This window comes from Carassius gibelio, chromosome B5, assembly GCF_023724105.1.
Source record: "Carassius gibelio isolate Cgi1373 ecotype wild population from Czech Republic chromosome B5, carGib1.2-hapl.c, whole genome shotgun sequence".
NCBI classification, from domain to species: Eukaryota; Metazoa; Chordata; class Actinopteri; order Cypriniformes; family Cyprinidae; genus Carassius; species Carassius gibelio.
The window spans coordinates 39,003,824-39,031,583 of NC_068400.1; the positions used below are offsets into that span (position 1 = coordinate 39,003,824).

At 36.8% G+C, this 27,760-nt stretch overlaps 2 protein-coding genes and 1 long non-coding RNA gene across 5 annotated transcripts; 2 read left to right on the forward strand and 1 right to left on the reverse strand.

Moving 5' to 3' along the window:
* Positions 1 to 396: 396 nt before the first annotated feature.
* LOC127957567 (non-POU domain-containing octamer-binding protein-like) lies at positions 397 to 12,130 on the forward strand. Of its 2 annotated transcripts, none has more exons than XM_052556166.1 (10): positions 397 to 552; positions 1,265 to 1,412; positions 1,497 to 1,690; positions 6,178 to 6,479; positions 6,566 to 6,661; positions 8,445 to 8,641; positions 10,350 to 10,534; positions 10,607 to 10,637; positions 11,428 to 11,507; positions 11,594 to 12,130. In XM_052556166.1, the coding sequence occupies exons 2-10, from the start codon at positions 1,265 to 1,267 to the stop codon at positions 11,687 to 11,689; spliced, it is 1,329 nt and encodes a 442-aa protein (XP_052412126.1). In that variant the 5' UTR covers positions 397 to 552; the 3' UTR covers positions 11,690 to 12,130. The 2 variants fall into 2 exon arrangements, with proteins under 2 accessions (XP_052412126.1, XP_052412127.1); XM_052556167.1 differs by having other exon boundaries at positions 11,597 to 12,130.
* A 2,647-nt stretch (positions 12,131 to 14,777) lies between these two features.
* casp22 (caspase 22, apoptosis-related cysteine peptidase) lies at positions 14,778 to 23,058 on the forward strand. Of its 2 annotated transcripts, none has more exons than XM_052556175.1 (7): positions 14,778 to 14,892; positions 19,122 to 19,445; positions 19,655 to 19,680; positions 19,808 to 19,913; positions 20,098 to 20,581; positions 20,680 to 20,833; positions 22,609 to 23,058. In XM_052556175.1, the coding sequence occupies exons 1-7, from the start codon at positions 14,886 to 14,888 to the stop codon at positions 22,663 to 22,665; spliced, it is 1,158 nt and encodes a 385-aa protein (XP_052412135.1). In that variant the 5' UTR covers positions 14,778 to 14,885; the 3' UTR covers positions 22,666 to 23,058. The 2 variants fall into 2 exon arrangements, with proteins under 2 accessions (XP_052412135.1, XP_052412134.1); XM_052556174.1 differs by lacking the exon at positions 22,609 to 23,058 and adding an exon at positions 21,320 to 22,594.
* A 300-nt stretch (positions 23,059 to 23,358) lies between these two features.
* On the reverse strand, positions 23,359 to 27,692 carry LOC127957572 (uncharacterized). Its single transcript, XR_008153813.1, has 3 exons — positions 27,564 to 27,692; positions 24,265 to 24,320; positions 23,359 to 24,168 (listed from the first exon to the last, which is right to left on the reverse strand). It is a non-coding gene; the product is annotated as an uncharacterized LOC127957572 (long non-coding RNA).
* Positions 27,693 to 27,760: the final 68 nt, after the last annotated feature.

Below are 27,760 nucleotides of genomic sequence, written 5' to 3' on the forward strand. Positions count from 1 at the left end.
TGCCTAGGAATGATAAAATGAAAAGTGTACATTTGGTTCATTTCACTGTATTTGTTGATTGCGTTTTCTTTGTTGAACGCTGGTTGGCGCCAGGAGCTCACATTTTTTCATTAGCATTTCTAAAAAAAAATGTTTTTATTTTATTTCATTTATTTAATGCCAAGATGCCAAAGATGAAAGTACAGAGAATATCAACATTGCGTAGAAAGAGGTGACATTATATGCAAAGCACCATAAAATGACATGCATTTCTCAATCAACGCCGCTCACTAACTTGTTTTTAGTCACGTCCTATGAACAAAAAACAATTTCGGCCTAAATAACTGGGTTTAAAAACGAATACAACCAATGGAACGTTTGAAACTCGTAAACGTCATTTTATTGACGTGAAATCGGCCAATAGAAAGAGTCAGAGCGTACGCCTGAAAACCCACACTGGCCAATGAGCAGCTAGATCCGGCAGCAAGTTCAGGTGTGCGGCGTTCAGCCTCTCTCCTCTTTGTGATCAACGCTGCGTGTGTTGCTGGAGCGAATAAAATACCATTATAAAAGGTATTTAGACGTTTGTATGGCTTTTGTATTGTATGCATTTGATGAATGCTTTCATTTATGAAAGAATGTATTTTCGCATATGAGCTGGAGACGACTCCGGGCCATTAGCCGTGTTGAATGTAACGTTATCTGTCCGACTCGGCTCCACTTTGCAAACCCATACACGATTATTAATGAAGAAATCAGCTCATTAATAATGTAAAATTGCATGCGCTAAACTACACTCATTGATGTTTGTAATTCAAGCTTGAAATCTTAACAGTGAACGAAGCATTCGTTAGCATACACAACGAAGAATCAAACAATCATTGAAAATAGGCCAAATTGCACCCACAAATAAAGAAATTATCTGTTAAAACACTCTTTAATGCATTGGACTTTAAATATGCATCTTATTTTTTCGCTCGATGTATCATCCAGATAAAATACCCAATGGTAAATGTACTTATATTTTCAAGCTGTCTTGTTTTATAGTGTAACGTAATGAGATTCATAATTTCAGTGTCTCTTGTTCATGTGTGTTGTAGAGTTTGCCATTAAGTATTTCATTATACAATTAAAGGATGCTGTAATGTCAGTGAATCATCTTAATCAGAGCAGTCTGAATAATGTCCATCATGGCCTTTTTTTCGCTGTTGAATGAGCCTTATTCTTCTCAGGTTTTAAAGATCAATGAAGTCAAGTCTGTATTGATGTTCATGTGCCTTAACAGATGCAAGGAAACAGAGGACCCCGTTCAGAGCAGCAGAATCACGGCCCACCCCGACAGCAGCCCAACCCCCAACAGGAACAGCAGAGGAAGCCCCCAGGAGCTGACAGCAATGGACAACACACTGATGCTGGAGAGCAGAGCAGCCCGAGTGAGTAACAGTTGTAGGCTGATAGGACCGATATCTATGACTTTGTTGAAATCATAGTTGCTGACTGAACCTTCTCTCCTGCAGATGCTGCTTTCACTATAGACCTGCAGAACTTCAAGAAGCCAGGCGAGAAGACCTACACGCAGAGGAGCAGGCTGTTTGTGGGCAACCTCCCTACTGGGACCTCAGAAGAGGATGTGGAGAAGCTCTTCTCAAAGTATGGAAAACCTTCTGAGATTTTCATCAACAAGGAAAGAGGCTTTGGCTTCATCAGGCTGGTGAGTTTGAAAGAAAGTGAAACAGAAAGTGACTGTGGTAGTTTATTTTTTTTAATGAGACTGACCTGTAGGGCTGCACGATTTATCGTTAAAAGATCACGATCGCGATTCAGACACCCTCTTGATCTCATTTCTAAAAGACAACGATTCCCTGAGTCTGTTAAACTTTTGACAAAGGCTTACCGGATCATTCAGATCCGTGCTCGCACTGCCGCTGACACAGAGAGAGCAATTAGCATGTTTGGTTAAGAAACATCTTCACACAGTGGTGGTTCTAGGATTTTTCTGTAACCGGGACCAATAAGGGGCCACCTGTTACATACAGGGTCCACGTACAGGGTACATCCAAACACACAAAATAATTTATTCAGTACGGTGCACATACATTTTGGGAGTCATTCCTTTTTTCAATCACTCTAACAAAAAAAATATGAGCCAATAAAGTTAATGTTTTTTTTTTTCATTTATTTATACTGTGCATAAAGGACAGAACTCATAATTTGACATTTCAATGACTAATTTGTGCTGTGTCCAAGCAAACACAGCACTTCTGTGATGTGCTGATTTGCAATGATCTCTAAAGCCACCGTTTCTGCACAGTGTTTTTTTCCAATGAAAGAAACTCTGATTCTGACCTGAATATAGACATTGTGGCATTTTGGAGCGAAAAGTGGCGACAAGGGTAGCAAAAAACAGAATACTCCAGCCACGTAAAGAATGTACTGGCAGCTTGTTTCCAAGGCGACGCGTTGTACTTGTCATGTGACACAACACAGAAAAGGTAAAAACCTACCGCAGTAGATCTTTATGACACATGGATCGCTTTTATTTAGTTTTTCCTGTTTTATTCCAAATATATGCAAACATACTCCCTATATTATGAAATATCTGATATTCCAATTCTGAAATATGTGCAAGTAAATATATTTGGTAGCTTAAACACTTCTATTGAGATTGAGGAGTCACGTGCCGATTTGGGAGGGGTCTGAGCCGGTCGGCCCTGATGGCAGGATACGCTATCTGTTGCCAGGGGCAATGCCTTCAGAACTTCACAGAGGCGCGACTAAACATTTCAGAGCACTTTAATTTTTGCGCATTTATTTTGTCGGCTGAACAGATCGAGACGGATCTACGAATACGAGAAAGAAAAGGAAGGAAGTAAAGTAATGCAAAAACATAAGGCGAAAGAAAGGGGACCTTACAGGAACAAGCTCACACCAAGCGCAAAACAGTGGTGTTTGGAGAAGCTCTCAGGCAGCTCCCTGCAGCGGCACAGAGACCTGAACAATTTACCTCAGTGCGTGCACACATATGGACATTGGGAATTATATTGTTTACAATGTAAGTCACTTTGCATTCACGCTGTTAATGGCTTTAATCTAACCCGGACATTTACATCTCTCCATCACACATTTAACTTCCCTAGCTAACCCTGAACTGGTTTGTCCACTTTGCAGCCCCCAACAAAAAAAACCTGGTACAGTATGTGTCATTGGGTTGAAATCAAATTATAACTAAACATACACAGCTTTAGCCTACATCAAAACATGTTGGGAAACGTTTGTATACATTGAACATCTCGTTACAATCTAGTGTTCAGTCGCAGTTAATTACTTTGTAATTTTGGTCAAGAAGTGCATTCTAAATGCAATGTAATTACGCTAAAACACATGTGAATAAACTTACTTTGGCCAGTACAACACTGTTTTCATCACCTGCTGTAGATGGACCCAGCCACAGCAGAAAGCCTCGTAACTTTCCAAAGACTTGTGGCTTTTAAACTCCTGCATTGTGTAGTAACTTAAACCAAAAACAAGATAATTCCCAATGTCCATATGTGTGCATGGAGGTATATGGTCCAGGTCTCTGTACCGCTTGAGAGCTTCTCCAAATACCGCTGTTTTGCACTTGGTGTAACCTAAAAAAAACTGTATTCCATTGTTCCTATGTTTTCCATATGTATCGTGTGAGGTACTGCAGCAGTTTTTAATGCAGCAGTAACTTCCAGGCATGGTAAAACAGTGCAGAATTGAAAACACATGTAAACAATCCTGTTTCGCCGCCGGTATCCTTCCAACATGGCGGAGACCGTGATATCGAGGGAGGGGCTTTGTGCTACGACGACAACTTCTCATACCGGGTGATGGGTGCCGCCATGTTGGTTCGCGCTGAATCCGAGCTGTGGGATTTACAACACACACATTCATACTCTCCTCCCAAAACACGTTGAAGTAGGTATCTGGTAAACTCGGAAAAGGGCAGAGTAAACTTTAGTAACCTACACAATCTGTATATGATATCAATAAAAACATGAGGTCAGATTATATTTGTAAGGGTCATTATTGTTGTTTCCATATTCACTGGCATGTGTTTTTCAAACTATAAATGTATGGTTCTGCTAGTACTTATGTTTATTTAAATGTCTTAAACCTAAAATAAGCCTTATGTTTGAAAACACTGAATATTTGTGATAATATGACCAGCGCTCAGCGCCAGTCAAAGCATGAAAGCAGATATAAATTCAGCAGTTGAAGACACGCACTGAAAGTTCTAATCACACCGGTGTGATCGTATGTGTCAAAGGGTTAACAAGTTTATTGGTTAATTCAACAGTGCTTCCACTGCTCCTTCCACAATTTAGATGACAACCCTAAAATAATTGAGAGCAGCAGCTAAATATCCTCTCATTTTAATGACAACCAACAAGAGGATTTGTGACTCACCAAGAATTGTCTTCAAGTTGGATAGATTGATTCTTTCTCCCGCCTACTGGCATAACGTCAGAGAATGTTCTGGTATCGCCAAAGCCATTCACAGTCAAAATTTCAAGCAATATAATATAAAGCCAAGAGCTTTGCTGCTTCTCCCAAGTTGCATTGACGCATTACTGCTGCAGTACCGCCAATGGATTGGGGGTGGAATTGCATCTGTGGTTGTGATTTCTCCAGTTGCTCTTCTTGTCGACCATTGATGGAACGGGGGCCAATCAGATTTCAGCAGGGGCCAGGGCCCCTGTGGCCCCGCCCCTGTCTTCACAAACTGTTTTCAACTGCACAGTATTATTTCTCTCTTACAGTCATTTATATTATCACAGAAATACTGGGATAAAGTTTATAGTTCAGATATAAACATCGTTGTTTATATGGCAGCGATCTAAATAGAGCAAATACCCTTTTGAAAGTTCTGGGCTTCAAATAACGTTCGTGTCGATTGCATTGTTTCACCACTAGGCGGCGACAAATGACTTAAATGTATTTGCCAATGAATGAATTATTCGTTCAAGAGAATAGTTCAAAAACGCTGATTCATCCAGTAATGAAACAAGTGAAGTAGGTTTATGAGTGAGTCATTCAATCAGTGATTTAAACAACTTTTTCGTCATTTTAATATAAAAAAACTGGGCTTTTAAATATATTATATATACACTACCAGTCAAAGGTTTTTGAACCATGTATAATGTTTCTTAAAGTCCCTTCTGCTCCCCAAACCTGCATTTATTTGATCCAAAGTACAGCAAAAACAGTCAAGTTTTGAAATTTTTACAATTTAAAAGAATTGCTTTCTACTTAAATGTATTTTAAAATATAATTTATTTCTGTGATGCACAGCTGTATTTTCAGCATCATTACTCCAGTCCTCAGTGTCACATGATCTTCAGAAATCATTGTAATATGATGATTTGCTGTTCAAAAAAACATTTATTATTATTTTGAAAATGGATGAGTAGATTTTCTTTCAGGTTTCTTTGATAGAAAGTTCAGAAGAACAAAATGTATCTGAAATAGAAATATTTTTTTATAAATGTCTTTGTCACGCTTGATCAATAAAATTAAAGAATCCTTGCAAAATCAAAGTACTGATTTATATACTTGTGATAATGATAATAGTAATAATAATAAAAAAGGATCATAAGAGAATCGTGATCTCTATATGAGACCAAAATCGTGCAGCCCTACTGGCAAAGTTTATTCATAACCAAACTTTTATTATACGGTAATCATAATTTTTTCTTTGTGATTTGTTCAACTACATTTTTAGTTAAAGATCATGTTTTCATCAGGGTTGTTGCAGGTCTTTGAAGGTCTAACTTCTCTTTTCTACATTAAAGCCGAAAGGATTAAATGGATAAATTCATGGCATTACATGCTACATCTCCTGCATTTTTTTTATCAATTATTATTCCTTAATACTTTTTGCTTTTTTTTTTTTTTTTAAGTATAAATATCTAAACCTCTTTATATCAAGATACATTAATATGCAAATTACACATATGGAATCTTGTTTTCTAAAAACCTGAATAAAATTTACTGAGTCTGTTGTGTGGCATTTTAATTTGGTCCTTTCCAAGTCTTAAATTCACCTTCATAAAACCTGCAGAAACCCTGTTTTGTTCATTTTCATAGTTTTTTTCAGTGATGTTTGTGTTCTTAGACAGCAAATAACTAATGCAGCATTAACCCTGATCTGCTGCTCTCTCTTCTTATTAGGAAACAAAGACTCTTGCTGACATAGCGAAAGCAGAACTTGATGACACGGTGTTCAAAGGTCGCCAGATCCGTGTGCGTTTTGCCACTCATGGTGCTGCGCTGATGGTCAAGAACCTACCTCAGTTTGTGTCCAACGAGCTCCTGGAGGAGGCCTTCACCATGTTCGGTCCGATCGAACGGGCCATTGTTATTGTCGATGATCGTGGCAGGCCAACTGGGAAGGGTATTGTGGAGTTTGCCAACAAACCCTCTGCCAGGAAAGCTCTGGACCGTTGTGGAGATGGAGCCTTCCTTCTCACCACGTGAGTGTCGGCTGCTTTCATTTTTTTTAAATTGTGTGTTAGTGCTAGCTGGTTTAGTAAAGTTGGCCTTTCTTTCCCAAACTCAGTTTCCCCAGGCCTGTTACCGTTGAGCCGATGGAGCAGCTTGATGAGGATGAAGGACTTCCTGAGAGACTTATTAACAAAAACCCTCTATATCACAAGTGAGTTCTTGCTCTCAAATGCATTGTAAACAGTTAGGTGAAACCAAATGGTTACCCAGTCATCATGCAAGCATGGAAAACTTGAAGTTGGTGTTTAAGAAGTGTTTTTCAGATCTGGAGACGTTATGGGAACTTATAAAATGATAAAAGTAATTCAGCTCTATGTGCACATTTCATCCTTTATCATTTTATATGTATCTTATGAATTTAAACAACAAATTTCAGGTGTGGGTTAAGATTTTATAATAGATCACTTTATAATTAAAGAAGTTGATCGAAAAAACTGTGGAAGGGTCTCACTTTAATTTTTGTGAGTAATGACTCTTTCAATTTAATTTTATAACTTAATTTATACACATTCTTGTATGAAAATGTTAATTTAAAAAGACATGCATAAAAATACATGTTTTACAACACCCACGGGCAGAAATTAAGAAAAAAGGGTACCTATTCTAAGCTATGTTCCTAAAAAACGCCTTTTTCCCAGAGAACGCGTCATATGACGTAACGACAAACATAGGCGCTGTCGCACTGGTTCTCAGTGTGGGTTTAGGTCATGGGTGCCCAACCCTGCTCCTGGCGATCGACTTTCCTGCAAAGTTTAGCTCCAATCCTAATCAAACACACCTGCTTTTAATTTTTAAGTGAGCCTGAAGACCTTAATTAGTTGCTTCAGGTGTGTTTGATTAGGATTGGAGCTGAACTTTGCTGGACAGTCGATCCCCAGGAGTAGTGTTGAGAACCCCGGGTTTACGCAGTCTGAGAGATGGTAACAGAAAAGAGAGTTTGTCATTAAGTTTTTGTAACAATGACTGTATTTACATGAACAGCATATTCTTATCCTAACTGAAACACTAACTGATTTCATACACATACTCCGCAGTACATGCAAGCTCATTTACTTAATATCTGTCGGAAATACTAAGAGGGGAGTAGTATAACAGCCGGCTAAGTTCTAGAATTCCAGCTTGCCAGTCATGCAGAACATGCAGACGCCTAGGTCTGAAAGCAGTTACTGATTTAAAATCAGCTAGCAATTTCTAAAAAATTTCACAATAAACTATGTTGTGCAGAAATGCACGGCATTTCCATCCCTGTCCAGACTAGCTGACTGTCACAGATGTATGCTATAGCCTACAGCATTCATTAAAAATCTGTGATATAAATTTAACATTTTAAGATGCATGTTGCTGGCATAGATGGTGACAATCTACATGGATGCTTGAAAAACAACAAAGTCAACAGCAATATTGCGAAATATGATTTATTAAAGATACTGCAATGTGATAAACATGGAAACAACGTTAGCCACAATTAGCTATATCCTGTGGTCACTCTACCAATTTTCCTCACACCACAACTCTATCTCTCTCCTCTCTGTTCATTTACCCTTCTCCTTAACTCTGCCTGACCCCTCTCTTACCTAGGCAGCTCATAATTATATGGCAATGTCCCGATGTAAGAGTTGACACTAACCCCAACTGCAACCTCTTCACTGTCTGACTCCATTACGAAGAGATGAGATTTACCGGCCTTTGCGTCACTTCCGATCAGAGCGTTTTTGACAGCGGAAGTAATTTTACTCTCAATTTCTTTTTAAAAACTTTTTTAATGCAAATTTGATTAATTTCTTCATGCAAATAGAGTTCCTACACTATATATCTACACGTTCATTCACAGGGATCAACTTGAAAGATGGGCTTTAAGTGTACGTTATCCAACTTTTTACATGGCTACCCTCCACATATATAAACTCTAATGTGTTCCTCTGTCTGTCCATCAGAGAGCGCGAGCAGCCGCCCCGGTTCGCTCAGCCAGGCTCGTTTGAGTACGAGTATGCTATGCGCTGGAAGGCCTTAATGGAAATGGAAAAGCAGCAGTTTGAGCAGGTTGATCGGAACATCAAAGAGGCCCAAGAGAAGCTGGAGACTGAAATGGAAGCAGCACGACATGAGCACCAAGTCATGTTGATGAGACAAGGTGAGCACACACAGGTTACCATTTTTGGGGGGAGGGTTAATCCCAAAATGAACACCAAATTGTTTGACGTCCAAACTCGTTCAAATATTTGCTTGAAATACTCCCATAAGAATTCAAGTTAATATTCCTATTATTTAACATGTTAGCAGTGTTAGTAAGTTAAAATGCATAAACAGCATTAGACATCCTCTTAAAAAAAATGTGAATTGCTTTTTTTTTTTTTTTTTTTATGATTTAATAATTATCAGTTTTTTTATCAGTTGTTTTTCACTCGCAAAACTCTAGTTTGGAAACCCTTGTCTCAGCCTCTCAGCAGACAGTTGGCTAAAAGTCTGATGCATATGGCACACAGAAATGGAAACACTTCAGGAGTTTCGAAGTGCTCATCGGATTGGTTGAATTATACAGGATTTCTGGTAGACGTGTGTGTTGCATTTTGCCTGCAAACAAAGATACCGTGACGTCAAACCCGTTCATGAAAGAAAGCCATTGTGTTTGCAAATGTGATGACGAACGCTTATCAGGATCAATTTCCACATTTCCAGGCCCCGGAATGTGACGATGAACGAGACAAACTGTGATTTGTTGTTTGACATGTCAGTCAAACGGCCTCATTGGTAGGCCTTGGCCAATGAAAGCTGCCATGAGTTCCAGACCTTCAGCTGCCAGTTTTAGAGCTCGACAGGAAAAGACAGTTTTCCTGCTACACAAGTTTTTCAGCTTGCTTTAATTGACTTGTTTGTGTGTCGTTATTAGGTAAAAACATATGTAACCTGTTTTTGTCTCTCTTTAATAGTCAATGAAGATTCTGAAAGAAAACATGCAGTGTTTGTTGAATGCCGCATTTCCACCAATATTACTGTTTTCCCAGGAAATCCACTATCCAACCCAAAGACCTATTGCTTTCTGCTTTTTCTTGCTGAACGTCTCTAAAATCAGTGAAATGCATTTTTAAATAGGCGCTGTCTTTATAAATAAACCGCATATTTCAGTTTTAAACCACTATATTCTCCCCTGAATTACTTTTAAAACTACATTTCATGACATGATAACGGTAATGTTTTGAAAATTATCTGAATAAATGGTGGTTGAAATCACAATGCTGCATGAACTCAACCAATCAGCAATGTTTAGTGCCCAAGTTCCGGATCTTTGAAAAAGTACCACCTTGCCAGCAGGAACTTTCTGAGGGGCAATTTTTTTTACCCTGAACTTTGAGATCCTGGTTCCTGTGGTGGAAACACACCGAGTACCTGCCCAAAGTCCCTAGTTCCTGGGTAAAGTTCTAGCGGTGGAAACATGGCATTTCATGGGCTGCCAAAATTACATTTTAAAATCAGTCAGGGCTATAAAAAAGCATAACATTTACAAGTAAATCCTTTTATTCCATAAAAAAATTGCCTTTTAATTAATCCGTTTTAAAGCACTTTTAGTTTCCATTCACAAGGATGAGTTGCAATTGTCATGTCTTGCACTTTTCTTCAGCGTCCCATCATGATCATTGTTTTTAATTTAAGTATTAAAAAAAAGAGAAAAAAAATCGACACCTTGCAAAAGTAGACACCTTGCACTGTCTAGCAGATTTTAAATCAAGCATAGTCAGGGAACCTAAAACCAGTCAGTTCAGTCAACTAGTAATTCAGGCAGCCCTGTAGTTTTGCACATCCCATCAGCAACTAAGTCCCGTCTGTTTCTCTCTTTGCTTTAGATCTCCTGCGCAGACAGGAAGAGTTGAGGAGAATGGAGGAGGCTCATAACCAGGAGGTGCAGAAACGGAAACAGATGGAGCTGCGTCAGGAGGAGGAGCGCCGGAGGAGAGAGGAGGAGCTCCGTGCTCACTCGGAGGACCTGATGAGGAGACAGCAGGGGCAGGGAGGCAACTTCTCTGAGAAAGTGAGTCTCCACAATTATAGTCTGCATTTTCTGAGGATTTTTAATTCATGGGCTTTGTTTTTGCTTTTTCAGAGGGATCCAGACATGAGGATGCATATGGGAGGTGTGTATCACACTCAAACACTCTGTGATTGACAACACTGAACTCACACTTAGACTACTGAATACTTTAAATCCCAGTGTCACAGAAAGAATTAAACCCACATGCTGTGCTGAAAATCTCCGAGCCTTTACCTGATTTGGTGTTCTTGGTTAAAAATGATCAGCTTTTTAAAAATGGTTTGTCAGTATTTCTCATCATTCTATAATATCACCAAGTCTTGGTTTCAATCTTTTTGTCACCCACTTTATCAGTTAGCACAGGTTTTATTTTTTATAACTGATCATCATGCTCAATAATCTGAGCATATACCAAAAAAAAACAAAAAAACATTTGGGGATAATTTTGGCAATGTTCATTGTAAAATGTATGTGCATAAACAGCGATTGAGGCCTATAATCAGTTAGTTCCAAAAAGATATGGAAGACACTTTTATTTGATTTGTAGGATAGTAATTCTTGATTGGAAACATCAGTATATCAAAGGGAGGAAAACATCCCAAAAAGTACAAAAATTTAATTGTTTTCTGGGAATTGTAATATAGTGTATATTTGTGATAACTAACATTTTCAAGAAAAAAATCCTTCGAAAAGGATTCCAGAAACACAACATGAGGGATTCCTGTTGTTTTGTCCTACTTAATATGCAGGAAAAATGCACGGTTCATATTGGTCTTTTTGGTTCTGTAATTAAAAATGTTATATATGCTCTTACTTGCTTGTCAGGGTTTTTTTTTTATTTTTATTCTCACCCATGTGAACATAACATTGCTTTTTCTTTCTTGGGGTGAAAGGTCAGGGAATGGCCATGAACAGGAATCCGATGGGTGGAAATACCACAACAGCAGGGGCTGCCAGCTTGGCTTCCAGTGAGGTACAGATTTCTCAACACACATTGACAACTTTCAGTTCAACATGCAAAGTGTACAGTGTGTAATCTTCTGTCTTTGTCTCTTTCAGCAGGGGGCTGCTGGTAATCCAGGTGGTCTCCCTCTTCCCTTCCCTCGTCCTGGACCTCCTGTTGACTTTGGCCCTAATAAACGCCGTAGATTCTGAGACCACCAGCCAAAAGTCATTCGCTTTTTTTTTTTTTTTAACATACTGTAAAATATTTTTAAGTGCATATTGTGGTTTTGTAGGACCTGTGTATGCATTTCACATTCACAAATGAAAATGTGTAGGCAAATGTGAACAGGTTGAAGTGTATGTTTTAATTTACCCTGTAAGATCTCCCATCCCCAGCAGGAGCCTTAAGGGACTGTTTCCAGAAATGAATTGAGCCCAGCTTTGGTAGACCCTTGCATGGAAACAGCTCCTGGCTGGACATTCAGCTTTGTATAGCCCTATTTTTCCTTTTTTTTCTTTTTTTTTTTTCTTCTCTTTTGTATTTCACCCAGCAGTGACCTTTTCTAAAGTAGAGCTTAGCTTTTGTCCATCTTGTCCTCTGCAACGCTTGCCTTTCTAGACAACTTTAAATAAATTCAAAACTACATGTTACATACTGTCCGGTGTCACTGGCAGCATTCATGGACTACATTTTGTGATTGTCTTTGTACAGCTGTTACAAAGAAGGAAAGAAAACAATTTTTTTTTAAACAAAATTGTCTCCTATCCATTCAGTTGCTAAAAAGTATGGAAAATAATTATAAAAGTAGTTTATATATATATATATATATATATATGTATATGTTTATTTTGGTACAAACCGGTATGCTGTAATGCTGAAAAATTGGTCTTCAAAACTTTAATTTAATGAAACGCTGTCTGCATCCAAAATCACTTACTTTCTTACTATATTCCGAAAAACGGAATGCCTGAATTCACAGTGCTTCTAAACGAGTAGGCAAAAAGTACCCAGATGACCTAATACTGTACTTCCAGTCAAGATTTTGAAGTGTTTGTACAATGGGCACTTTACTATCCCATGAGGCCTCAGGAGAGGATGCTGGTAGGTTACCTGACAGTGACAAATGTAGTACGTGCAGATTGCATTCATACTACACACATTCATACTGTATAGAACAAACTCCTTTTGCAATAGTGAAGTAATATAAAAAATAATAAAAAAAACGTGATTGTGAATGCAGCCTCTGTGTCCATAGATAAAAGTAAGTTACATATAACTAAGTAAAATTTATAAAAATAAAAAGTTTTTAAGAATTCCACGAGGTTTAAAAGCTGAATGTTCTTTAGGAATCCCTCTTTAATAAATACTTTTCAAATGTAGGTTTCTTGAAGCATCTTGGAGACGATGCCACAGTTCTTCTGAAGTTAGTCTGTCTCAGAATGTTTGGTTTCTTCATGTTTTTCCAGACAGACTGATGATCAGATCTCTGTGTGAAGCACTGGCTGTCGTCAGACAAAAATCTCACTGTATTATTACACTTAATATTTGGAAATGTAAACTGAAATCTACTGGCACACTTCAGCAGAAAAAGTAATAATATCAATATATAATGGAACAGGGGCGTAGCCATCTTTTCAGATGTGAGGGGGACCGAAATCACACACACACATATACATAACATTTCTGTAATCTATATAGCCTACCAGTAAACAGTTTTTTAACAGTAAGATTTTTTATGTTTTGAAAGAATTCTTTTCAGCTCACGAAGCCTGCCTTTATTTGATCCAAAGTACAGCAAAAGCGGTACTATTAAAATATACTACTTACTATTTAAAATATCTGTTTTTTATTTGATTATGTTTTAAATGTAAAGTATTCCTATGATCAAAAGTGAATTTTCAGCATCATTCCTCCAGTCTTCAATGAGGGGTTCAATATTTAAAAGATTTTTTTTTTCAGCATTCTTTGATGAATAGAAGGATCCACAGATCAGCAAATAAAAAAGATCAGTGAAATAAAAAGCTTTTGCAACATTACACACTATATCATTCAAAAGCTTAGTATATATATATATATATATATATATATATATATATATATATATATATATATATATATATATATATATATATATATATTTTGTTTTGTTAAATAATGATAGAAATTAATACTTGTATTTAGCCAGGATTCTTTAAATTGATCAAAAGTGATGATAAAGACATCATTTTACAAGAGATTTCTATTTCAGATAAATGCTGCTCTATTCTATTCATCAAAGAAACCTGAAACAATTATACCCAGCTGTTTTCAACGTTATCATAATACACGTTTTTTTTTTCTTTTTTTAGCAGCAAATCAGAATATCAAAATTATTTCAAAATTTTTCTCTAATTTCTAGCTTTTAATTGTCTTAGAAATCTATAACTGCTGGACAATAACAAATAATAATGATTACACGTTTCATTACATATTAAGGCAGAATAGTTAATATAATGTAATAAATGCTATGTCAATTAGCACAGCATTGTTCATATGCTTTATTTGCCACCTGCTGGAGATTTTTTTGGACTTGAAAAAACAAAAACGAAAACAACTGTTTTCATGCAGCAATAGCTAGACGATGTTGCCCATATTAGGAGTTTCCTGATGATGGGGGGGCACGTAATCTACGCCCCTGTATATTTTGAGTTATGGGGTTTCATTGTTATACAGCTGTTATAATTATTAAATAGTTATTATTATTATTATGCTGTTATTATTATTATTGCTGTTTAAAGTCAATTTATTTGCCTGAACTGTTACACGTAGCCTACATTCAATTAGCCCATGCATGTGCTAAAGTTGAGTATGGCCAGGTCAAAAGAAATTTCATGAAAGCTATAAAGAAGTTTTTTTTTTTTATTATATTAGAAACTCTAAAAGCCCAACTTTGCTAAAATGTATTTGATTTGAAGTTCTGAAGAAATGTTTTATGGAGTGATGTGACAAAACTTTCTGCATGCATGGGTCAGCAGTACGTCAATGCAAGAAAGAAAAAAAAAGAAATGACTAAAGGGCACAAATTAATAGTCACAACATTATTTACAACACATACACAAACACGTATATGTAGGCTATACAAATACGCGATGCCAGCCCTCGCATTTGGTGTAGACAGGGATTTGTCCCCTAGCTCAAATAGTAGGCTATAGAAGTCAATATAATTTCTATAAAAACTCCTATAAGCATAAACCACGCAAACACTATCGTAAGCATAGTTTGATCCTCCCATTTCCACTCACAACCCACATGATGCGAGTGGTTTTAATAGGAAACTAATTTACATACCTTTTCCTGTTTCTGGCCTTACTTTAGCAAGAGATATACATACAAATCGCATTAATATTTTATATAGGCTACGACGAAATGGCAGGTAAGATTAATTAATATGAATAATATAAGTGTTTAAATATCATTTGTAGGCTATATGACGAATATTTTTGAAGAAATCGGAGAAGAAGAATGAGACGTGAAAGTGAAAATAAAAACACAACGAAAGTTTACTAAGACTTGAGGCTGCTCTTTCTGTTTTATTGTCAGATTTAAGACATTTAGCAGAATGAAAAATGAAAAGAATGAATGAAAAGAAAATATTGATATATTTTTTTACAATATGTGCAGGACACTATAATTAATGTATGTAAGTGAGTATAGCAAAATAAGAGGGGCAGCTGTGGCCAATAATGGTTAGAGAGCCGGACTAGTTACCAGAAGGTCTCAGGTTCGAGTTTCGGTGCTGGCAGGAGTTGTAGGTGGAGGAGTGAATGAACAGCACTCTCTTCCACCCTCAATACCCATGACTGAATTGCCCTTGAGCAAGTTACTGAACCCAGTTGCTCCCCGTGCGCTGGATCTATAGCTGCCCACTGCTCTGGGTGTGTACTTGGATGGGTTACCATACTTGGAAAATGTCACGACATAAAGCGAAATATGACATTTTATACCCCCCAAAAAATTCATACAGTTTAATAATAGTGAAATTGATTAAAAAAAATAAAAATATTTGGGACCAAATTTTATTCAGACACTTTGACCTGACCATGTTTTGCATGTTTTGCTTAAGTGTTTTTTTTTCCGGAATTGCTAATGCAACCTTTTCACACCACAGACTGAACAAAATTAATCATTGCTTGGTAATTGGTAAACAAAGTATTGACAGCTGTTTGAAATTTTGTTTGATTGTAATCCATTATATATCTTTTGATCAAAGTTATCTGATATTATCAAGATGACTTTGTTCTGACAATTTAACTCTGAGTTCTTGTAATATTTTATTACCATTTTCTAAACTATAGGCCTAGCAAATAAACTGATAATGTGATAAATGATGAAGGTGTCTGAATAAATTTTGGTTGGACTGTATATTTAATTTTACAGTGCTATTTTACATTTAATTATTCTGTTTCTGTACCTGGACACTTACAAACTTGAAAAACTTAAACACTGTGTAAATAGCACAAACAAATAAACAGAACGGACATACAAATTAAACACTTTCAAAGAGGGCCCACTGGTACAACCTGCACCGGGTCCCTGCTGACCCCAGCTACGGCCCTGTGTATAACAGATGCAAGTATGAAATTCAGAGCTGTGAGAAAATATTATATTAATACATTTCTCTCTGTATCTTAAGACCTTGTGTTCAAAACATGATTACTAGTTACAATTGTCTGCTATTAAATGATGTAGCGGTTATATTTGCAGCACAAACAGAAAATGCATGCTTTAGTTTTAAATACGAGGAGTGAAATGTTACACGTCACCAATACATAATCTGGGTTAGTTGTAACATACCCTGAGGTGAGATTATGCAACAAGCATTATAAGAAGAAGTTGAATGATTTTGAAAGCTTTTTATGACTTTTCAACATCATGTGTGTGTGTGTGTGTGTGTGTGTGTGTGTGTGTGTGTGTGTGTTGAAGCTTGTTTATGTCAGTAAATTGCCATAATAAAAGTGAATTTAGACAGTTTGACACCCCTCGGTTTGCCTTTCTCCTAGACCGAGGCAAATACTGAAATTCAAAGAAAATATTTAATTATGTTTAGAATAAGTTATAACATTTTTCATTGATGTTACAACTAACCCAGATTATTGTAGCCATAAACTAGCTCACTTTACAGCTGACAGGCAAAACATTAGTACTAACAGCTTGCATTAAATATATCTACATGGACACTGGGTATACTGCAAAGCAGGGACAACCATTTCTGCACTCAGAGCCGTCATGCTCATTCAAACTGTCACGTGCCCCCTCAAATTTCTGATTTCTCATTGTGATTAGATCGTTCAGTGCACAGCTGCTAAATTCAAATCTGCGTTGGCTGGCTGGCGCTGAGCCAGAGACAGACGCGTTCGTAACGCTTCATGATAACCAATCAGAAACGATTCTGTTGCGCTTATAAATGCAATTGTCAATCAGAGACGTGCAGAAGAGTCATTCCTGAAATGCGGTGTTTTGTTCACTTGCTCGCTGAATTATTTAGCGAATTCTCTCATTAGAAACAACAAAAAGTGCAGATGTGCATACGAATGTAAGTAAGATATTCGTTTCATAATGTAAAGTGCTTCAGTGATTGTAATGGGAGTTTTTGAGAGTGCTTGAATATTGTAAATATTACTCTCTGTAAAATAAAAGTGTTCAAATAAGTGACTTACAATGTTGTTGTTAAAATTTACATTAAATGTAAATTCAGTCGTATTAAAAATATTTTATGGCATGGTATGGCACTTATGTAAAAAGTCGGGGTTTTATGTGTAGTTAGGCCTAATAGATTACACTACTTTGCCCATCACCATTCATTGTTTAAATAACAATCTATAAAGGTGAAAAACGCGTTTACTTACACATATTTGATAATCGAAACATTTCTTGATATATTAAGCATGTTTGGAATTGTTTTGAATAAAAAGGAAAAAATAAATAAATAAAACATGATAAGCCTATATCAGTATATCGTAGCTGCTGTGTCACATATACAACCCCCCCCAACCCCCAATGTGCCCCCTTAAAAATCATGAATGCATGACGCCCCTGCCTGCTCTTCCCTTACATAATGTCTGTGTGACAATAATACGCTTATATTTTGTCATATATGGTTGTCTAGACCAGCACAGACCACCCTATCTGCCCCCTGGCTGTCCGATGTTCGCTCTAAACTCAGGGCTGCAGAGAGGAAATGGCATGAATCAAGGAACTCTACCGACCTCAGTGTGTATCTCTCCTCTCTTCCTTCTCTGCAAATGTCTTCACTGCTAAAACATCATACCAAAACAAAATTAACAACTGTTGTGATGCTTGGACACTTTTCAAAACTTTCTCTTCTCTTCTTAATCCGCCTCCACCTCCTCCTCCATCGACTCTTACAGCTGACGACAACTTTGCAGTTTTCTTCACAAATAAGACAAGAACCATCAGTAACCAATTCTCCACACCGCAGACTGAGGATAACTTCACAATGACTAATGTATACTCAGTCTCTTCTCTCCACTCTCAGAGACAGATGTTTCCAAACTTGATCCTGTCCAGTCATCCTACCACTTGTCCACTTGATCTGATCCCCACTCACCTCCTTCAAGCGATTTCTTCTTGTAGTTGTTCACATTTCAGCATGTCTGAGTGACATAGCTGGATGAATGACTAACCTTACTAAGACAGAACTGCTGTGGTTCCAGCTAACCCATCGTTTCATCACAACTTCTCTATACAGCTGGGTTTGTCAACAATAACTCCTTTCAGGACAGCCAGAAATCTAGGAGTTGTGATGTATCATCAGATAAGGTTCACAGACCACATTGCTACAATGACCCGGTCCTGCAGATTTGCCCTATACAACATTAGGAAGATTAGACCCTTCCTGTCAGAGCAAGCCACCCAACTTCTTGACCAAGCTCTTGTTCTCTCCAGACTGGACTATAGTAATGCTCTCTTGGTGGGCCTTCCTGCATGTACTGTCAAGCCTCTGCAATTGATCCAGAATACAGCAGCAAGGGTTGTCTTTAATGAGCCAAAAACAGCTCACGCTATTCTCCTCATCAGGTTACACTGGCTACCAGTAGCCGCTCGCATAAAATTCAAGGTACTGATGCTTGCCTACAAGACAACCACTGGCACGGCACCAACTTACCTAAACTCACTAGTTCAATCTTATGCGCCCTCCAGAAGTTCCAGACACCTTGTGGTGCCATCCCATAGAAGTTCAAAATCACCCTCAAGGACCTTTTCCTGGACTGTGCCCAGCTGGTGGAATGACCTCCCAATCTCAATTTGGGCAGCTGAGTCTTTACTCATTTTCATAAAACATCTCAAGATTCATCTTTTTCGCCAGCACTTAACCAACTAGAACTAGCATTTACCTTTTCTTTTCTTGTCTATCATATTCTAAAAAAAATCTGTCTACATGTTTTGTACTGGACTAACTGAGACTTGTCATGGCACTTGTATACTGTTGTTGTTTTCTCGTTGGCCAGATTGTTTCTATTGTTCTCATTTGTAAGTCGCTTTGGATAAAAGCGTCTGCTAAATGATTAAATGTACATGTAAATGTAAATATTTAAATAACATACAAATGAACATCTGACTTATCCAAGTCCTTTCCTTTAGATAAAGTCTTGGAACAACTTCGGATTCAACTGAAGGATGGTTTGACTGAGGCCGTCATCAAAAATTTGTTGGATGATCTTCAGGACAAGAAGGTCTTAGGAAATGAGGAGATTGAAGAAATAGTGCAGAAGACCAAAACACGAGCTGATCAAGCTCGAGATCTGATTGATGGTGTGCGTAGAAAGGGGAGAAAAGCAAGTGAAATTATGTTAACATGCTTGAAGGACAGAGACAACTATCTTTACAAAAACCTGAACATAGACCATTTAGCAATTCCTGAAAGAGGAGCGACCTCCAGTCCACCAACACCACAAAGTACAACAGGTACAGTTACATGAAACATTAGTAATCTTATTTAGTTTTCATTTAAATATATTATAACGTTTCCTCTTTAGGTCCAGTTTAACGGTTTAAAAAATAAAACATGTTTGTAGACTATTGTTTTTGTTGGTTTTGTGGCATTCATGAAAATACTGAAAATATCTAACCTAAAACACTTCAAAGACTTACAGAAGTATTTTTTTTCCCCACAGACAAACAAAATGATATGATCTATGGAGTAAGTAATGCAACATGTTCTCATTATTTTCCCAAGATTTGCCTTTTTTCTAAATTTATAGAAATGTCAGACAGATTTCATTCTTGAATGTTGCTTGTGCTTTGTAACACTTGTTCTTTTGTTCCAGGATGAGGTGTACAACATGGACAGTTATCCACGTGGACTGTGTGTAATTATTAATAACGAGAAATTTGCAGACCGAAAAGAACGAAAGGGATCCCAAAAAGATGTTGGTAAGCATTCCTTCACACACCGTTCATATACCATTCTTTTTAAGAAGAGACGTATGACTTAAGAAATGCTTACTGTTTCTCTATATTTTCTTTCTTTCATTTGTTGTTAGAATTGTTTTGTAGATCTATGTATGAATTTTTTCTTAGCTTTATCTTTTATGTTTTTGTTTTATGTATTTCTCAGATTCTCTGAAGGCCTTATTTGATTTTTTGGGCTTTCTGGTTGAAGTTGAGACAGACAAAACTGCAGATGAAATAAGAGCCCTCATGGCCAAATACAGTAATGATGGTCCTCATGGAGACTGCTTTGTCTGTTGTGTACTGAGTCATGGTGATGAGACTGGTGTCGTGGGATTTGATGGGCAAATATGTCCACTGAATGACATCACCTCCCCATTTGATGGAGTCAACTGTCCTGCTCTTATTGGCAAACCGAAAGTCTTCTTTATCCAGGCATGCAGAGGATGTGAAATGCAGAGTAAAGTGGTTGCAGATGGAGCTGGTCCCAGTCGTAACCAAAAATCTGGCAAAGTATACAGCATTGCCAAAGATTCAGATTTTCTGATTGCCCTGTCCACTGTGGAGGGATATATGTCAATCCGTGATCCATCCAGTGGATCATGGTTTATACAGTCCCTTTGCGAGCATTTAAAAAAAGGAAGTGAACAGTGAGCATCCACTACAATGGTTTTACATGCAGTAATACTTTCATTTAGGCCTCCTGTCAGTGTTTACATGTTAAATGGTTTATTTCTTTTATTTTTAGAGGCCAGGACATCTTGAGGATCCTCACTAATGTCAATAACGATGTAAGCCGTAAAGAGGGCAAAATAAAAATAAATAAAGATACAGTAGATGCAAAGATGACCCCTCAGCCCAAATTCACCTTGAGGAAGCTTCTTATTTTAAAACCACCAAAGGTCAGAACTTTTTTAAATTCAGAAATAGATTACAATTCTGTCCAGAGTATGTTATGTTATACAGGTCATTCTCAAAAAATGTGCATATTGTGATAAAAGTTCATTATTTTCCATAATGTAATGATAAAAATAAACTTTCATATATTTTAGATTCATTGCACACCAACTGAAATATTTCAGGTCTTTTATTGTTTTAATACTGATGATTTTGGCATACAGCTCATGAAAACCCAAATTCCTATCTCAAAAAATTAGCATATCATGAAAAGATTCTCTAAATGAGCTATTAACCTTATCATCTGAATCAACTAATTAACTCTAAACACCTGCAAAAGATTCCTGAGGCTTTTAAAAACTCCCAGCCTGGTTCATTACTCAAAACCACAATCATGGGTAAGACTGCCGACCTGACTGCTGTCCAGAAGGCCATCATTGACACCCTCAAGCGAGAGGGTAAGACACAGAAAGAAATTTGTGAATGAATAGGCTGTTCCCAGAGTCCTGTATCAAGGCACCTCAGAGGGAAGTCTGTGGGAAGGAAAAAGTGTGGCAAAAAACGGTGCACAATGAGAAGAGGTGACCGGACCCTGAGGAAGATTGTGGAGAAGGACCGATTCCAGACCTTGGGGGACCTGCAGAAGCAGTGGACTGAGTCTGGAGTTTAAACATCCAGAGCCACCGTGCACAGGTGTGTGCAGGAAATGGGCTACAGGTGCCGCATTCCCCAGGTCAAGCCACTTCTGAACCAGAAACAGCGGCAGAAGCGCCTGACCTGGGCTACAGAGAAGCAGCACTGGACTGTTGCTCCGTGGTCCAAATTACTTTTTTTCGGATGAAAGCAAATTTTGCATGTCATTTGGAAATCAAGGCTGGAGGAAGACTGGGGAGAAGGAAATGCCAAAATGCCTGAAGTCCAGTGTCAAGTACCCACTGTCAATGATGGTCTGGGGTGCCGCTGGTGTTGGTCCACTGTGTTTTATCAAGGGCAGGGTCAATGCAGCTAGCTATCAGGAGATTTTGGAGCACTTCATGCTTCCATCTGCTGAAAAGCTTTACCACTGGTAAATGGTTTACTGACCATGGTATAACTGTGCTCAATTGGCCTGCCAACTTTCCTGACCTGAACCCCATTGAGAATCTGTGGGATATTGTGAAGAGAAAGTTGAGAGACGCAAGACCCAACACTATGGATGAGCTTAAGGACGCTATCGAAGCATCCTGGGCCTCCATAGCACCTCAGCAGTGCCACAGGCTGATTGCCTCCATGCCACGCCGCATTGAAGCAGTCATTTCTGCAGAAGGATTCCCGACCAAGTATTGAGTGCATAACTGAACATAATTATTTGAAGGTTGACTTTTTTTTTTTTTGTATTAAAAACTTTTCTTTTATTGGTCGGATGAAATATGCAAATTTTTTGAGATAGGAGTTTTGGGTTTTCATGAGCTGTATGCCAAAATCATCAGTATTTAACAGGTAAAAGACCTGAAATATTTCAGTTGGTGTGCAAAGAATCTAAAATATATGAACATTTAATTTCTATCATTACATTATGGAAAATAATGAACTTTTATCACAATATGCTAATTTTTTTAGAAGGACCTTTAATGTGTTAAAATCTGAAACATTAACAACTAAATATTGTTCTGTTGCAGACCTGCATCTTCTTAAACTAAAATTTCTATGTTTTATAATTAAACCAAGCCTAACAGACTTGTGATTTCTGTAATGTTTGTTAAATATTTAACAACTATAGCTCTCTATTCATTCAAAACAGGGAAAAAAACAGGCTGAACATCCTCATCCTCCACCGAAGAAGAAGAGGAAATCTTAACATTGACATTCTAGAGAAGTCTATAGTATTAATCTATGTTTCCATGAATCTTTGTTATATTGGATTTTAAAAATATGTGTACCACAGAAAAGTGGAGAACCCCTGTTTTGAATTTTTTTTTTTTTTTTTACAAATGAACCCCGTTTCATTTAAGATATTGTGTTTAATCACATAACTTTCTTTAATTTCTTTAATAAATAACATCAAATGATGTTATACTTTTTTGGCTGCTGACTAAAATCACCTACACTTATAATAACATGACTGAATCCTAGAATTCACATGTAATGTACTTTAATTTAGTTTCATTAAAACAGTGTTAAAATAAACTCATTTTATTAAGCATTATTATCAGTAAAATAAACTGTTATTCGTATTTTCATTTTAAAAATAATTTAATTTACAATAAACATTACATAAAATCATTTAGTCTTGGTGTGGTTTAAAAAGTGTTATTAATCATTGTGGTGGTATGGTGGTGTGACATTGTGGAACTACTGCCCCCTAGTGGGTAGGAGACTTGAACAATACAGTTGAATGCCGTTACCACGTTTGTCTCGCCTGGACTGTTTTAAGACAAAATTCGACAAATAGGCATCCTAACAACAATCATCTCAGTATACATATATTTTATTAATATTTATCTGGAAAACAAACGACAAGTGTATATAATCTCGGTAAGTAATTAGCTGAAGCAAACTAATGCCCTGAAATAAGTTTGTTAATTTTTGTATGAATCCCCAAATTGTTATATTTGGATTTTTTGTAACGGATTCTAATGCCTGCTTTATAATAAATCTAATTATTTTCCTGTGCAGATTTTATATTCATAAATGTAAATTCTCAAACTGTAAACCAATTCATTTGGTATTTTTGCATGAGATAAAACATTATTTAAATACAATCTCATCATCTCTTAACCCAAAAGCGATCAGAACTTGTAAAATATGCACGACTTATGGACTCTTTGCCTTGTTAAATGTTTAGATTTTCTTTCATGTGAGTAATGCCCTCTTTCTGTATCCTTCTTTGTTTTTGGTAATGTTATTTATTTATTTATTTTAAACACTTTTTTTGTATTATGTTGTTGTAATGTTCTCTGTCTCTATTTTTGTTATTTGAAAATTATTGTTTTGTTCTATCTGTTTTAATAAAGGGAAAAAAAAAAAAAAAAAAAAAAAAAACAGAAATAAGTTCCTGGGGGAAGCGCGTGCACTAATATTCAGCCCGTCGCCTCTTTCTAGTGGATACAGCGCCCCCTGATGGCTGGAATCAAGCTGTACACTAGAGTTGGCGGCGCTCGAGCAGGGAGTCACTAGTTGCGAGCATCACTGGTCGTGGATAGGATGCTGTCCTCTTGTATAAGTACTGCGTTTGTGTTTGGAAATCAACCTGAGGAAAAAAACGAAGTAAATTCTTGTGGCACTGCTATTTCTCCTTTGGGGCTCAGGCGCATTAATCCTTCCTGACTGAACTGGCCGTTTATGTTGTCGTGAATTCCGTCTGCAGAAAGTAAAAAGATTAAGCTGATTAAACTTAACCAAATTATCTTTTACAGTATAGACAGGAGATTGTTAATGTATGTGGGTAATTTGTTACCATTTTTCCACAGGCTTTGGTTTTGTAAAAAGCCACGTGTACAGTGGTGAAATGTTCTGTAAAGTCAAAGAACACACGTTCAATTGCATTTCAATTTAGTAGCAATTTTTTCCAAAGCGACTTCCAAATTATGACAATGGAAGCAATCAAAACAAAAGCATTTAACATTGTAAAACTTAAACATTGTAATAACAAAATTTTAATTCCTTGCCTCTGTTCGCCTTTTAATTTTATTTTTACGGGTTTAAACCATAGGCTGTATTTATTTAATTGTATCTAAAAAAAAACAAAAATAATATAATTATAGTTTATATATAATATAACAGTACACAAAGAGAAAGTAAAGTAAAATAAACAGACAAAAGTAAAACAAATAAAGTAATAAAACATAAATAAAAAATAATAAATTTAAAAAAATGAGCCAAAGTAACATATTATTTTAAATACATTCAAGAGAGATAGAAATGCCTCGAGTCCCTTTTTGTTTTCATTATAAAAAAGCATAAATATTATACTTTGTGCACAATGTAACTGACTTTAAAGCTTTGGCACTATTGCAAGAAGAGATAGTACCAAAATAAGATTTCAGGTCATTGCAAAAAATAATAAAAAGAGGTTTGACAGATAAATATTTACACTTGTGTACAAAAAACTTGGTTAGAAAAATAAAGTGAAGTGACGTGACATACAGCCAAGTATGGTGACCCATACTTGGAATTCGTGCTCTGCTTTTAACCCATCCAAAGTGCACACACACAGCAGTGAACATACACACACACACACTGTGAACACCCTTGCTCAAGGGCACCTAAGCCGTGGTATTGAAGGTGGAGAGAGCACTGTACATGCACTCCCCCCACCTACAATTCCTGCCGGCCCGAGACTCGAATTCACAACCCTTTGATTGCGAGTCTGACTCTCTAACCAGTAGGCCACAACTTCCCCTTAAAATTCCCCTTTAAACAGATTTACAAGAAAACACTTGTCTTTTACATTTTTGTCAGAGTTATCAAAAAGAAATAAACATCCTTAAATCCCAAAGAAAAATTTACTAATAAAGAAGCACATACAAATAGACAAAATTTCTTCCAAAAAGTAGCTACATGAACACAATCCCCAAAAAGGTGAGGTACAGACTCGTCTTCCACTCAACAGAAGAAGCATAGGGGATCCAACTCAGGAAACATTTTTTCATAAAAAGACTGACTGGGTAAAATCGATGTAACAACTTGAATGATACCTCTTTAACCTTATTAGTTATTAAATATTTGTTGGATAGAGACCACACTTTCTTCCAAGGAATATCATTAAAACAATTACTCCTATATGATATTATAGAAGGGACAGTAATAATATAATTCTGAAAAAGATGTCCAATCTTTCTATTCCTAAGAGAGGGACTAGATAAAAAACAGATCTTCCCTATTGCTGTCTCGCAAGGATGTATCCAAGAGGTAGAAGAGAGTAAAGAATCACCTAAGTTTTTCAAAAATACAATAGCTCCACTGGAGATGGCATCCATTACTATTGCAAAGTCTCGAGGGGTGATAGGAATACAATATTTATTTAAGAATTCAGAATAAGAAAACAAATGTCTGTCTGAATTTACAAGTTCAGAAACCAAAAGAATATTATTATTAAACCAATCTGAAAAGAATAGTTTTTTATTTGTGTATTGGATATCATGGTATTCCAAATAAAATACCTGTGGGGGCTAAAATTATGTTTGTAAATCAAGTGTCAGGCCAAAAGCACCTTCTTATGGAAATCTGACATTTTGATGGGCAATGTAGAGATATTATAATTACATACAGGAAGGGGAGACCACCAACTTTAGAAAAAATATAATTTGGAATAGCATTCCAAAGCTATTTATGACAACAGATTGTTTGATGTAGTGTCTTTTGTGTTTCCATAAGAAATCAAAAAGCATTCTGCCAACCTCTACAGAAACTGTCTTAGCCACATGCAAAGAAAGAGCAGGGTTGGTCAATCTAGAAATACCCTCCCCTTTGGCGAGGAGAGCCCTTCCTCGTAAAGACAAGTCTCTTTGGAGCAAGGAATACATTTTTTTCTTAGCTTTAGTAATTACTGGATCAAAGTTGAATTTTCCTCTCGTATTGACTTCTTTAGAAATTGTAACACCCAAATAATTCACTTGAGACTTAACAGAAATATTGTGCAGGAATGGAACCGAACAAGACTTTAAGGGAAGAAGTTCAGATTTGTCTAAACTCAAAGAAAGGCTAGAAGCTTTTGAAAACACTTTAAAAAGTTCAAAAGGGATAGGGATCTGCAAGTCTTTTTTTTTTTTTCTTAAAGAATGTGGTATCATCAGCTAACTGAGTTATAATAATGTGTTTATCTGCTATATTAACCCCTAGTAGTAAGGAGTTGAGCGACCATCAAGAACAAATAGGGCGATACCAGACAACCCTGGCAGACCTCTCTAAACACATTAAAGACAGTTTTGCAAAAGAAATCACCAAAACAAAATTTACACAGGGATTGCAAAATAAATTCATGTTTAAGGGAATCAAAGGCTTTAGAAAAACCTAAAAAAAATAAAGTTCATCATAGTCCAGCAAATCTAAAACAAGCCGTATATTGTTAGCAATATGCCTCTTTTGGATGAAACCTGATTGAGTCTCGTCTATTATTGTAGTCAGAGCCTGTTTAAGTCTTTTGGCCAGTAACAAAGCTAATATCTTAGAATCACAGTTTAATAAACAAATTGGACACCAGTTATCATTCAAAAGAATGTATTTCTTAGGTTTAGGTATTAAGGTAAGTAATCCCTGTGATAAGTTAAAGGGTCTCAGACGCAATACTCTCCAAATAAGTTTCAAGCAAGAAAGGTGCTCTAGAGCAAAAAAATTTTACAATTCAGCTGTCAGCCCATCTCTGCCTGGAGACTTATTGTTCTTAAGAGCTTCAATAGACTCAATTATTTCATCAATAGATATATCCCTATTGCAGGTTCTCTTATCTGCATTAAATAATGTCCAATCATCTTCCAGAGATTGGAAAAAAGACAAAGCTGAGTCTTTGCAATATTTAGAGTTGTAAAGATTTCAATAGAAGTTTGCACAAAATGTGCCGATTTCCTTAGGATCAGAACTAATCTTAACGTTTAAATTTAAAGAGTTAATAGTTACATTTCTAAAATTATTATTTTCCATTCTGAAGAAATATGATGTACTTTTTTCTCCTTGCTCTAGGCACTTTATTCTTATATATTGAGTCTAACTGATTTGCAGATCAATAAATTCTGCCAATTAAGCTTCTGACAAACCAACCTGCTTTTTGCCGGAGAGAGTCATTATTTTGGAAATGACAGTCTCCTCTTCAAGTCTTTTATGTTTAGCTAGAAGGCTTTCTGTGTGCCTTCTGTCGCTTGTTGTCACACGACCTTTTGAGTCGTTAAGGCGTATCCAGCAAATAACCAATCGTCTATTGAGTAACGCTGACCAATTATAACTGACAGAAACACTAA